Below are 14,439 nucleotides of genomic sequence, written 5' to 3'. Positions count from 1 at the left end.
CCTATGTCTGGTTCCAGCACTTTTGGCTCTATTCCATCAAGAACCTACTTCTGCTAAACCATTTGAGCTTTCTACAGCCGACTTACCTGACTGGCCTCCTGTGTTACTGGATGAAATCAAAGAACTAATTGTGCAGCTGAAATCAGAAAAGGCTTCTGACCCTGATGCCATCCCTTCCGAAATTTTAAAACTAAATCCAGACTGGTGGGCTTCCCCCCTTGCATCCCTGTTTACAATCATAGATAGAACTGGCATAATTCCCCTGGCATGGCTGAATGCAATAGTGGTCCCATTATACAAAAAAGGCGATTATACTAACCCTGGCAATTACAGGCTGATCAGCCTACTTTCCATTATTGGCAAGCTTTACGCTAAACACTTATTAGTCAAACTCAATCTTTGGATGCTGCATGAAAAAATTATAGGCCCTGAACAGCTGGGTTTCTGCAAAGGGAAGACCACTCTAGATCACTGTGTTATCTTATCCCATCTAGTAAATAATTACACCGTGTGAAATAATCAGAAATTTTGTTGCTTTTCTAGATTTAAGAGGTGCATTTGATTCAGTTGCCAGGGACCTTCTCTGGACCAAGTTAGACCAGCTAAATATGGACAAAAGACTTCTTATGCTTATTAAGAAATTATATACCACTAACACTTGTCAGATCAAGTGCTCGTTAGCAGGTGACTTGACACCAAAGATCTCTGCCAAGAAGGGTGTCAAACAGGGCTGTATTCTAGCTTCCTTCCTATTCAATCTTTTCCTCAATGACCTTGCTGCTCAGTTGACTGGTGCCGACTGTCATCGCCCGAAACTTGGTGCAATACACGTACCCCTGCTACTTTACGCTGATGACACAGTGTTGTTGTCCTGGTCCAGAGTGGGACCAATAATAAGCTTCAGCTGAACCACAAGAAGTCAAAAATCTTAGTCTTATGCTTCTTATGCCACTTGGAAAACCTGAACCACAAGCTGGTCTTCCCAGAAAAGTTTGCAGAAATTACCACAAGGGATCATTCAGTGCTTTAATCTAGAACTTTATTAACAGAGGACAGTTCTAAACAGCAGGAGCAAGCAACAGCCAACTGCACCTTGATGTATTTATATGTATGGCCACAGTTCAGAGTAACACCAGGATTTTTATCATCATGGACTGCATAAATCTCAAGACATCAGCCTAGAGTCTTCAAAGTGTGGGATACAAATGCAATAGAAATTCCATATTAAGAATACTATTGTCAAGGGCTACCTAACAGGAACAGACCTCGTCCATTTAAAAAGAAATACATCGGCTGCACCTCTTGTTCCATCAGACACTGAACCTCAAAAGAAGGCCAACACAATATTAAGTTCAAGGTGCTGGTTACAGTCTTTAAAGTCCTCCATGGCCTCAGACCCACATATCTAAAAGTCTCTTTCCATATGTCCCAATTAGGGGTGAGCAAAAAAACAAACAAGAAATAAACACCCACAACCCATTTCCCCCCTGATTCAGGTCTATTGGACCTGAAAAATCTCTATTCCCAAAAGCAATATTGGTTTCGTATTGAGATTCGGGTAAATATTCAGGAAACCCAAATTTATTCTGCTCCATTATATCCTATGGGGACTGTCCCCATAAAATGTAATGGAGGAAGGGATTAAACTTTAAATGTTTGCTGAGTTCACTCGCCGAGTTGTGCCACTGACTGTGGTCTCTTTAAATGCCTTCTAACCACGCCTGAATAAAAGCTGAATAATATTGCCTTTTATTTGGGTATGGCTATTTCGGTAGCCAAATACAATCGGAATTTTTGGGTATTTATGTGGTTCGGTATATACCAAGTGCACACCCCTAGTTCCTATACATCATCTACAATCTTCTGGTTGCCACATTCTAGTTGTTCTCTCACAAAAAGTAGTTTGCTTGGTCTCTGCTAGAGCCTGTTCCTTCTCTATAATGGATTTCCGCTTGTGGAATGGGATCTCTGAAACAGTGGGGAGGGGCACAATCTTTAGATGTTTTTAGGAGGCCATTTTATTTGCAAAGACTTTTAGTTGGGTTTAACATGCAGGCATGTTCTTGGGAAGGGTAGTTAATGGGATTTTACAATATGTTTCAAATCTTGGAATTGTAAACTGCCTTAAACCACAAGATTATACATTTTTAATAAGTGATAGCTATTTGATATACATTAGTAATTTTGCCCTACTATGGATGTGGATTATTTTATCCTGCCTGTATATACACTATGTGCATGTTATCTACATGCAATGCACACACTCTCACATAAAATGTATGGGGATAATAATCCATATTAACAATATGTACGAAACTCCCCTTATTATGTAAACATCAGCAAAAAACAGAAGGCCGAAGAATTTAAAAATTTAAAGAATAATTTATAATTAGGGATTTCTTTCCCCAGCAAATGCAGTGCCAAATGCTTAGCAGACTAAAATTGCTTCATTTCCCCCACTTCCTCCATTTGCCAAAATATCTTGGCTGGGTTTGTAGAGAGTAGTCATTCTATATCAATGACCCACAAAAAGAAAATCATTTTTCTCCAGGCCTGTTGACAACCCCATTTATAACTCAGAGGGAACATGAAACCTGCTTAATATGACAGAGAGAAAAATGTATTTGGTATGGATGAATTTGCAGTCCTTAATTTTGGGGCCGGCTCCAGAGTCTAAAGAAAATTTGTCAAGGCCTGACTTAGGGCACAGCTTTAAACATGTGTTTGCACAGAGCCCTCATTAAAATTCTAACACTACTTTTACGAAACAAAAAGATAAATAAATGGCCAGAATAGCTCTTTGTATTGCAAGCATTCTGTAAGAGCTACAAGTTTTTTTGGGGGGAAGGTCAAGACAGCCATTTGGTACAAAGAACTGCACAGAAAAAACTAGCTGTTTATGATATGTTTAGCAATAGTTAGTCCTACATTCTCCTGCCAACCTAGCAGTTCGAAAGTAAGAAACTGCAAGTAGATAAATAGGTACCACTTCAGTGGGAAGGTAACAGCGTTCCGTGCGCCTTGATGTTTATTCATGCCGGCCACATGACCATGGGAATGTCTTCGGACAGCGCTGGCTCTTCGGCTTTGAAACGGAGATGAGCACCGCAACCCTAGAGTCGGATTCGACTGGCTTTCGAGCAAGAGAACCTTTACCTTTACCTTTTTAGTCCTACATTAAAAAGTACATTTAAAACATCTAGTGACAAAGGATGTCCTGGTTAAAGAAGTTAACTGCCTTTTTAATGACATACAAAGAACTAGGGACACACAGTAGGATATGATTATACCCAATTGGGAGGAGTAGCAAACCCCCAAGAAGATAGAGTTAAAATTCAACAAGACCTGAATGCTCTGGAGAAGTGGGCAGTTGCAAACAGGATGCAATTCAACGAAGATAAATGCACAGTATTACATCTGGGCCACAAAAATGTCAAGCACAAATACTGGATGGGGGATACATTTCTAGGGAGTAGTGTAAACGAAAGAGATCTTGGGGTAAGAGTGGACTGTAAACTAAATATGAGCAGTCAGTGCGATGTGGTGGCAAAAAAAGCAAATTCAGTCTTGGGTTGTATTAAAAGGACCATAGCATCGAAATCGCAGGAGATTATAGCTCCTCTGTATACTGCCTTGGTCCGGCCGCACCTTGAGTACTGTGTGCAGATCTGGAGGCCTCACTTCAAAAAGGATGTGGACAGAATCGAGAGGGTGCAGAAGAGAGTGAAGAGGATGATCAGGGGTCTGAGCCTTACGAGGAAAGACTAAGGGCCTTGGGAATGTTTAGTTTGGAGAAGAGGAGATTGAAGGGGGACATGATTGCTCTCTTTAAATATTTGAAAGGATGTCAGTTGGAGGAGGGCAAGGAGCTGTTCCAGTTGGCAGCAGAGGATAGAACCCGAAGCAATGGTTTAAATTACATGCAGAAAGGTATCAGCTGGATATTAGGAAAAACATTTTCATGGTCAGGTGGAATCAGCTGCCTAGGGAGGTGGTAAGCTCTCGTTCACTGGCAGCTTTCAAGAAGAGGCTGGATGAATATTTGTCAGAGATGCTTTAGGCTGGTCCTGCATTGGGCAGGGGGTTGGACTAGATGGTCTGTATGGCTCCTTCCAACTCTATGATTCTATATCCAGTGTGAATATATACCTTAAAAATACTTTATTTGTATTTCTTGGATATATTTGGGCATCCAGAACAGTATTTGGGATTCTCAGGTATACCACTATCTGGGTCCCCTATATTCCTGAAAATATTTGGGAATATCTAGGGTTGTCATTTTAAGGAACCCAGGCTGTTTATTTGTTTGGTTTTTTATTTAACAAGTTTCCTGGGTGACGGGAGGGAGGGGGGAAAGGGAGGCATCTCTGAGCCAGGGATTGCAGCTCCCAGCTGCCACAAGTCTTACCCAGCACTGGGAACAAGTGAGGCACAGGTCTCGACAGAGCTGTAGGTCTGGCTGGCTCCTCCCTCTCCCTCCTTTGTGGGGATGGGGCCATTTTCAGGGCCATTTTTCTCCTCCCAGTCCACGCCCATGAAAGTAGGATAGATTGAAGAATTAAACTCCTTAGCCCACTTTGCTTTTAAACCGGTAGGAGTTGACATTCAAGACAGTGTTCCTAGTGAGCATTACTTCGGCTCGGAGGGTATCAGAACTGAAGGCTCTGTCGATAGACAAGGAACTGTGCATCTTTCGCAATGACAGGGTAGTCCTGCGCACAGACCAGCCTTTATGCCCAAGATTAATTCGACCTTTTGTAGGTCCACTGACATTGTTCTCCCTTCCTTCTGCCCCAATCCTTGGTGTGAGAAGGAAAAGGAATGGCATTGTTTGGATGTGCGTAGGGCACTCAGTTTCTATCTGGATAGAACAAAGCACATAAGGACCACTGACTCCCTCTTTGTTTTTCTTTAGGAAGTCATCCCTGGGTAGGAAGGTTTCATCTTCACCCTTAAGTAGATGGATTAGAGGATGCATATTACTGGCTTACAAGGCTAGGGACCTGGAGCCACCCCAGGGGATAACAGCCCATTCCCCTAGGGGGGCAGCCGTATCTGCAGCCTCCAGGGCATTTCCATCCTTGGATGTGGTATGCAAAGCCACTACATGGAAGTCTATTTACTCCTTCATGAGACGCTACAGAATAGACAAGATGGCCTCAGCCGAGGCTGCTTTTGGCCATAGGGTCTTACAACACACCCTGTAGACAGGGAAGCTGGCAGACCCATCCTGGAGTATACTGTTGTTTTATGTCCCAGGAGTAAGGAGTCTGGAGGACTGCCCCACTCCTGGACCACTGGAGAAAGAAGAAGTGAACCAAAGCCAAGAGGTGGAGAGCAAAAAGAGGAAAGAAAGGAGCACATAAGACACTACAGCAGAGAAATGAGAGAAAGCAAAGGATAAAGCAAGCTGTGAAAGGGAAGAGAAGGGAAGGGACTAGGAAGACAGCTCCCCCAATGTGAAAGCAGACTAGGACAGCAGTAAACTGTGGTCCAAGTATGTTCCTGTGAATGCTCAGACTGTGTAATCTGTTATTGGAGCTTTTTAGTTACCATCATGGGAAGGCACATTTAACATGCCCCCCTCCAGAGTATGTGACAAGGACTATGAGTGGTTAGATGAAGGAGACATGAGTCCTTCCAGAGTCAACTCAGCTAATGGTCCAGAAATCCTGAAGTTAAACTCTCAATTATGTAAAGATAGCAATTTCATTTGTGCAGCTCAAGTGTTCTGAGTAAGAAGGTGTCCTAATTCACAACCATAGTTGAAGATCAAAGAGCAGTTTCCAGATATCAGAATGCAACCTGATGGGGAATTTATAGGATGTTAAGTGCTTGTTGAGTTATTTCCTTGGCCAATCATCTCCTCATTCTAGTATGTAAATCAGGCTCTGCAGCCAAACAGTAAATAGCGTACCGGATTCGCTTCAAAGTGCTGGTTCTTACTTATAAAGCCCTATATGGTCTGGGTCCAGCCTACCTGAGGGACCGCCTTTCCCCATATGTTCCCCCAAGAGCGCTACGGTCTGGGGCCCAAAATCTTCTAACTGTGCCGGGCCCCAAGGATGCTAAATTGGCCGTCACAAGGGCTAGGGCTTTCTCGGTGGCGGCCCCCACCTGGTGGAACGAACTCCCGGAGGAGATCCGGGCCCTGCGGGACCTGATGCAGTTCCACAGGGCCTGCAAGACGGAGCTCTTCCACCAGGCCTTCGATTAGGGGCCGCCGCCGCCGCCCCCCGGCTATATTACCCTCATTGGGGGGGGGGGGTTAGGGCCCTAGGAGGGCAGGAAGAAACATCTGTTTAACATCTATTATGGAATGCCTACTGGGGATGTTTGGTTGTGGATGTGGCTGTCCTCTCTGAGATTCCGGAATGGATGATGTGTAGTTTGAGCACTTTAATGTTTGAGTGGGTTTTAAATTGTATATTATGTTTTTAATTGTACTAAAGTATCTGATGTTTTTATTAGCAAGTTTCCTTGCCATGTAAGCCGCCCTGAGCCCTACGGGGGAGGGCGGGGTATAAATTTAATAATAAATAAATAAAAATAAAAGAATAAATAAAAATAAAACTAGCATTTACAAAGAGGGCAGGAGGGAACACTTGTTTAATTTCAAAGCTAGGTCAAAAGTCAGTGCTTACATGAAGGAGAGAGAAAGAAGCAAAACTCTGCTTCATTACAACAGGGGAAGTGATCAAATGATTTACACAAACTTTTACTTTAGAAAAAGCTAAAAGCAGGAGAAGCTTTTCACAGCCTCCTGTAACTGTTCTTGAAATAGAAGCAAGCAATCCATCATGCCAGAGTTGTAATGAGATGGGACAATAGCTCTGGCTTACAGGCTGAAGCAAGAGATTCAAAAGGCTCATAAAAGCCACTCAGAACCTTTCTGTTTTCGCCTGGCTTGGTATATGATAAATATTTATGACTAGTACACTACAAAAAAGGGAGATTTCAGCAGAATTGAATTTAATCCAAATTCCATCAGTCCAGAAAGCAGTGCTTACTGCAAGCTGGTCTCCACATCTCAAAGGCATTGAAGCTTGATGTATGTGTGACATGCTAATCGAGGAAGCGCGTGTGTTGGAGAGAGGGTGCCAAGACCCACGGGTGGCTTAATTAGAACAGGGAGAAAACACTGGAGGTGTTTTGGGGGCTTCTTGGTATGTTAAGTTTCTTGTGTCTGGAAACCTATATACCTTTTTGGTTATGATCCACAGCCCATATCAGCTTTCTCCCTGTAGAGGTTTACCAACTGGGAAAGACCTGAGAAAATCCGTTGCAGCTTATGAGCATTATGAATTATTACTGCTCACAGAGTTTCATGCTTCTCTCCATGATTATGAGGGCCAGACACTTTTTGTTTCTCAAGTGAGAGACTCCAAGGAATTTGCATTCAATTATTTGCCAGTCAACATAACCATGACCTCATGGTATTTTTTAAATAAAGGAATGAGCACATAACTAAACCTAAGTGGTCCCAATCATCCCAAGGTGTCTGCCACCAAACCCTGCAGAAGTGTCCACATCAATTCCTACAGAAGAACCTGAAAACAGAAAGGGAATTCAGTTCCCTCAGTATTCTTCCAGTACAGAATAATTTAAACCACAAACCTACCCCCGAAACAAGTCTTCAAAAAACACAAAACAACTGTTAGCCACAATAGGTGTCCAACTATGAAAACCTATGGAACATATGGAGGATGTACATGGTTCGGGTTTTCCCTCAGTTGTGCCTAATGACAACTGAATGATTGAGAGGGAGCTTCACATCACCAATTTTATCTTCAAAAAAGAGTGAAAGAATATAGGTGACTGACTGGGGTAGCCCAAAAATGTGCCTGTGTGCAGGAGACTAAAAGCCTTACTAGGTTTAATGGAGATTTCATACAATGCCAATACTTCTTTGCATGCCAGAAGTAGTCTGGCAGAAGCATAGATGCACTGATGGGTGTGTGTGGGGGGGAGTGGGGTTGCAGTGATGAAGGATGATGTGACAATGGGCAGGCTGAACCTTTGATTCTGGGAAAGAGCAGTAAGAACACAGAATTACACTAGGTGTAAGAACATATCAAAATAGTATCCCCTGATAATGGTTCTGGGAAAGAAGTTTTGAGAAGGGCATTACTACAACCACTGGAAAACTCTGCAATCGGAAGGAAACCAGCATGCCTTACAGCTTTTTTGCTTCTGAAATACCACCATGCATGCAACAAGCTGAAGAATTCCTACTACACTGTCAACATGTCAGAAACCTATTTTTAAAGCATTTCGAATAGATCCAACACTCTCCACATGGCTTCTGCTGTCCCCATTAAAGCTAATCTCACCCCCCCCCCCGCCAGTTGCAACATCTCCTGGAAAGTTGCAACACGAGGCTTCAAAAAGTCTTGCTGTCTCCTCCCTCTGGCCCAGTAGATCTGCATCCTCAATTGAAACCACTAGAACCAAAACACAGACGTCCGCTTTGACATCAGAGGAGAGAAGCAACAAGCCATCCGTGGCATGGGTCAAAGGGATACCTAGACCTAACCCCTAGCAGGAGTAGTATGCTACTTGTAGCCAAAAGCAATTGCAGGGATGTGAAAGTCAGTAATGGAGTGTCTCATGGCTTCAAATCCATGTCTTATATTGGAAACACATGTTCCTGGAGGAACGGGAATAAACCAAGCAGACTTCTAGGCACCAGTAACCATGCAAACAGCAGGGAGAGAGGAAAGCTGCAGGGCAACATTAGGAGGACCCTGTCAGGCAGTTTAATGTTTCAGTGGCTATGTATGAATGTTCCCAGGGAGGATAGTCTATGGAACAGGTCCTTTGCTTGACATACTGGGAATCAGTACCTAAGCACATGGCCCTAACAAGAAAGGCATGTGTGTGCTCATTGGTAGTGCCTGAAAAATGGAAACAAAGAGAAGTCCTTGTTTGGGAAAATGCAACACTAGAGAGAGCCATTCAGCCAGCCTCCAAGATACAAAAAATCCTAGCCAGTAGCAGACAAGCATCTAGAACATGGGGCACAACATTTGCTTAGCATGACAAAGGGGGGTGCAGTCAAGAATGAGCATACATACGAGTGACCAGTAGCAGGGATGAAGTATATGCAACAGTGGACCCTGGTGTCAGGTATCTGCTTCTTCCGGTTAATATTCAGCTCCTCCTGGAGGTATTTCTCATACTGGTCGTTGATGAACTTTGTAATGGGTTGCCAACTGTGCAAGAAAAAAAATGAATGTAAAATAAAACAATCTATGCAGCACACTTCAGTGTGTACTCAGGAAAGGAATGTGATCCTCAATCCTAACCCACTGAAACCATTCTGAGTTAATTCCAAGTGGACCTAATTCCTGCCCTGATGTGGCATCTGCTATACATTTTCCCACTGCAGGATGAAATCCATTCAGCAGTGTTCACAGTGTATGATGTTACATGAACATGGTGGGCTTTCTATGAATCTATGAGCTCTGATCTGACATTCCAGAAATGGGGCCAGAGTTCACAGGGATACTCAGAGAAACTGCACCATTCCCACCACATCACAGCCTGCATCCTGTTGCCATGGGAGTTTACAGGAAAGAGTAGGCATATGGCTCTCCCCATTCATGGAGAATTCGAGGAAACGAGAAGATACACAGACATCATTTTTGAGGATTGGGCGACAGTTTCACACACTTTCTCTTTTGTTTCAAAAACTTTCCTAAATTTGTGGTACTACATTTACCTTGTTCATACCTGCAACAGACTACTCTAAATAGCTAGAAGCAGTAAAAATACAAAAAGGGGGGGGGACAAAGAACAGCAGTAACATTACTACAAATTAATTACGCTTTCAAATTCATTTCACCCATTTTATAGGGAAAGGCAGGTTTCCTTTCTCACTGAATACCTTCAATGGAGTAGAATAAACTAAAATAGAAGGGGAGAAAACCAGCCCAAAGAAACAACAAAGTTGGGTACCCAAAGGTTGGGTGAGAGAAAACTATGAGAAATATTAAACAAAGCTTATATACCGAATTTTTCGCACCATAAGACGCACTTCCCCCCCAAAAAAGTGGGGGGGAAGTGTGTGCGTCTTATGAAGCGAATACTGCCTTCTCCCCCCCCCCCCCCAAGCCCACGGGAGCCCATGGGAAGGCTTGAAGACTTACATTTGAAACGACACGTTCTCAGGTCCATTAAGCATATAAAAACGAAAGTAAACCAAGAGCTCCAAGAGGACCAAACTAAATCACACAGAAATTAAGGGAAGAGCAGACTGTTCCATTGGGAGGGGGGGAAGAAGGCTGAACAGGAGCCCCGTTCAGCCTTCCCCCCTCCCAATGGAACAGTCTGTTCTTCCCTTAATTTCTGTGTGATTTAGTTTGGTCCTCTTGGAGCTCTTGGTTTACTTTCGTTTTTATATGCTTAATGGACCTGAGAACGTGTCGTTTCAAATGTAAGTCTTCAAGCTCCTTTTTAACAGCTGGTGGGGTAATTTAGAACTTGGGGAAAGCAAACATACACAGAGGCTTTTATTTTCTGTCCCTTTCTTCCCATTTTTTTCTTCCCCTTTCCTTGCTCCCTTTCTTTTCCTTTCTCCAATTTCTTTCTTTCCCTTTCCTGCCTTCTTTCCCTTTTTATCCCTTTCCTTCCTTCCTTCCCCCCTCTCTTTTTTAAGCTATAACCAGCTTAAAAAAAAGGCTAACAGTCAATAAACACAAAGTGTGCCAAACAAAGCTTGAGTCCAGTGGCACCTTTAAGACCAACAGAGTTTTAATTCTGGATCTTAGCTTTCCTGTGAATAAACTTTGTTGGTCTTAAAGGTGCCACTAAACTCAAACTTTGTTCTGTTGCACTGGAACAGATATTCTTAAGTACCACTGCTAATGAAATATTGAGCTGCTATCCTACCTTAAGCATGTGTGGACAGGAGGTGTTGGGTGTACCCTAATAATTTGTGAAGTCTTTTGTACAGTGTAACCCTATTGCCTGTGTAGAAGAGCCCTCTTGAATCATTCTGGTTTGCATAGGCTTCTCTCCCCACTGAACAGCAGCAGAAGAGGCACTTTTTCCCGTTTTCCTCCTCTAAAAACTAGGTGCGTCTTATGGTCAGGTGTGTCTTATGGAACGAAAAATACGGTATTTATTACATAAAACTCTACTTTCAAAAGATAGACACAGTTCACCCTTGAAGTAGTAAATATTTGAACTAAGAAGTCCTCGATTTATATAACATGATATAATTCAATTCCTCTAGGTTAAGAGCCTTGAACCAATAAAATAGGACCAACAATTCAATATCTCTAGGTCGATAACCTTGAAAACATTAAAACAGGACCAAGTGCATTTTTTTATTTAACATTTTTTATTGGAAGATTTTTCAACATACATAAAAGATACAAGTATTTTGGAGTAGTGAATATTGCAAAATACATAGAAAAGTTAATCATCCATAAAATTCTTAACTGTTTTGTTTTCAATGATAAGATTGTCTGAAATTCAACTGTAATATCGTAGGAATAAAAGTTTTCATGATACTAACTAATTAACTCAATGTAAACGTACCAACAGAATATCCAACTACTGAGCAATTCATGAAATCAAGTGCCAAGAGAGAGAGTTTAGCCCATAATTTGACATCATTTTTGCTTTTAGATCTGTATCTTGTTGATATGAAAAGCGGCAGAGCATCATATCCATTTCTGATAATTAGACCAAGATGCAGGTATAAATTCTTCCTCAGTAAGGAGATCAAGGATGGGTTTCCACTTCTGCATAAATTGAAATTTGATAGGCTGTAGAGAGCTATTGTTCAGTTTGTATGTGACACTATCCATTAAAAATTGGTCCCACATCTTTCGGTACCAAACCTGGATGTCAGGTGGTTTATCATCCTTCCAACGCGTAGCAATAGAGAGTTTTGCCGCATGTAGCATGACATTTAAGATTGTTTCGTACTTATGTGTTTCTATGTGTATAGGCCAATAGTCAAGAAAAAGGTTTTCTGGTTTTAGTGGAATGTCTATGCCCATAATTTTCCTGATATGGCTTTGTACCTCTTTCCAAAAGAGTTGAATCTTTGCACACTGCCACCAGCAGTGTGCATAATCACCAATCTGTTGACACCCCTTCCAACATATAGGAGAGCTTGTGGAACCCATATGATCTTAAACTGTTGCAGCTCCATTAGTATGGAGCGGGGAAAACGAGTTTGTGTAGCCCAAAAGACTAGATATCATAATCTAGAGTGCTCTCACAGTCCTTCTGCCATGCAGACTGATAAGGCATAAGTTTAGTTGTTTTGTCTTTTAGAAGAAGTTGGTACGTGGCTGAGATCAGTCCTCTATTTTGTGTGTCATATAATTTTTAAATCATTTCGAGATCTGTATGGGGTTGGGCAAGGATGGCAGTTATCTTGTTTTGGCTAAAGACATGCTGCATCTGCAAGTATGGGAACCATGCTACTGGTAAACTTAATTTGCTTTCTATTTCTGCTTTCTTCTTCAGGCCCTGTTTGGATGAGATGTCACAAAACCGAGACAGCCCTGCCTTCCTCCAGGACTCTAGGTAAGTATGATCAACTGTTTCCGAGAACCAGGTTTGATGTGTGAAAGTGGAGTATCGTGACACCTCAGGTAACAATGTCTTGCGTAGTGATTTCCATAGGCTGATCATTGGCACTAAAAATATGTTGTTTCGTTTGGAGGCTGGTAGATTTAGTTTAACAGTCCAGATCATAGCATCAAGTGAGAATGGGTGTAGAAGGTCTGAGCATAAACGAACCAAGTCTGGTGTATGTGTTACTCTTTGTGTCTTGATAATATTTGCCAATAATGTCGATTTTTGATAAGTTGTAATGTCTGGTAGTCCAAACCCCCCATTATGTTTTTGTTTCTATAAGATATGGAATCCTATCCTTGCCCACAGAAACTTCAACAAAGTGTCCTGCAGTTTTTTGAGTATGAGTGTTGGGATAGCTATAGGAATTGCACGAAATACAAAGATGAGTTTTGGTAAAAGGAATGATTTTATCAAGTTGTGTCTATCTAACCATGATAAATTTAATTTACTCCATTTGAAGATGGTACTGAGCATTTTTGAATGACTCTCATTATGATTATATTGTAGGAGTTTTGATAGGTCTAATGGGATTTTTATACCTAAATATGATATATAATTTGAGAACCAGTTGAATTTAAAGATTTGTTTGAGCTTAACTTGCTTTTCTCTAGAGATATGGATAGGAAGTATTTGTGATTTGGCGTCATTTATACATAACCCCTATATTACCCCAAAGGAAGATATTGTTTGCATCAATGCCGGTATGGATGCCTCTGGATTTGTGACATACAGCATCATATCATCCACGAAGAGGGAAATTTTGTATTCCCTTCCTCTGATTTGAACTCCCTTGATATTTTGGTTAGTCCTGATTGCCTGCGTCAGAGGTTCTATCGCCATGGCGAATAAGAGTGGGGATAATGGGCACCCCGTCTAAGGTTTATTGTTTGGGACATGGAAACATTTGTCTTAATATTGATTGTTGGATTCGCATATAGATTTTCTATGGTTTGAGTGAATTTGGGGCCAAATCCCATGTTCTTAAGTACTGCAAAGAGATAGGGGAACTCTACCGTATCAAAGGCCTTCTAAACATCTAGGGAGAGAAGGCCCATTGATATCTTAGAATTGATACCATGTTGGAGTAGATTTAGAGTCTTGATTGTATTGTCTGTGAGGTCCCTATGCGGGATGAATCCAACTTGATCAGAATGAATGTAATATTGAATAAAGGTGTTGATTCTTCTGCCCAGGATAGATGTGAAAATTTTAATATCCTGATTTAACAAAGAAATAGGATGATATGATTTTGGGCATCTGAGATCACAGTCTTTCTTGGGTATAACTACTATGGAGGCTTGTCTCCAGGAGGGGGGGATGATTCGTGTGTCTAAGACATGACTGAATGCCTTAGTCAATGGGGCAATGAGCAGTGGCACATATACTTTATAATATTTGAAAGGAAAACCATCCAGACCCAGGGTCTTCACAGTCTTTAGCTGTTTAATATTATCTTTAACTTCTTGTTCTATAATTGGCTCCTCCATAACTAATCTATGCCTTTTATCTAGTGTAGTGTGGAATGGGAAGTGGTCAATGATCTTTTGAAAAGTATCCTGACTCACAGGTTTAGCCTTGTATAGTTCAGTATAATAATCCTCAGGTACCTTCAAAATATCTGATGTGGATGTGACCATTTCTCCCTTGGTGTTTCTGAGTGCGTGGATCTGTTTGGATGTCTTTAGATCTTTTACTTTGCGAGCTAGAAGATTAAGTGTTCTAGGTGACTTCACCCAGTATTTTTGTTTAGTGAAGATGAGCTGTCTTTTGATCTTAGAAACTTCTAGCATATTGAGTGTCTTTCCTTCTAGATTAAGTTGTTTCAGAATCTGTGTG

At 41.7% G+C, this 14,439-nt stretch overlaps 1 protein-coding gene across 6 annotated transcripts in view; it reads right to left on the bottom strand.

Annotated features, from left to right (window-relative positions):
* The window catches only part of SEPT9 (septin 9), a 326,641-nt gene that overhangs the window by 11,341 nt on the left and 300,861 nt on the right, over positions 1-14,439 (bottom strand). For all 6 annotated transcript variants that reach the window (XM_015414345.1, XM_015414344.1, XM_015414347.1 and 3 more), the window contains one exon: positions 9,078-9,215. In XM_015414345.1, the coding sequence (XP_015269831.1) occupies positions 9,078-9,215 (138 nt within the window). The remainder of the gene's footprint in view (positions 1-9,077; positions 9,216-14,439) is intronic.

Source organism: Gekko japonicus, unplaced genomic scaffold (assembly GCF_001447785.1).
Source record: "Gekko japonicus isolate JY-2015 unplaced genomic scaffold, Gekko_japonicus_V1.1 scaffold152, whole genome shotgun sequence".
Lineage (NCBI taxonomy): Eukaryota > Metazoa > Chordata > Lepidosauria > Squamata > Gekkonidae > Gekko > Gekko japonicus.
The sequence above is the reverse complement of the archived record's forward strand: the minus strand, read 5'-3'. Positions and strand labels throughout refer to the sequence as shown.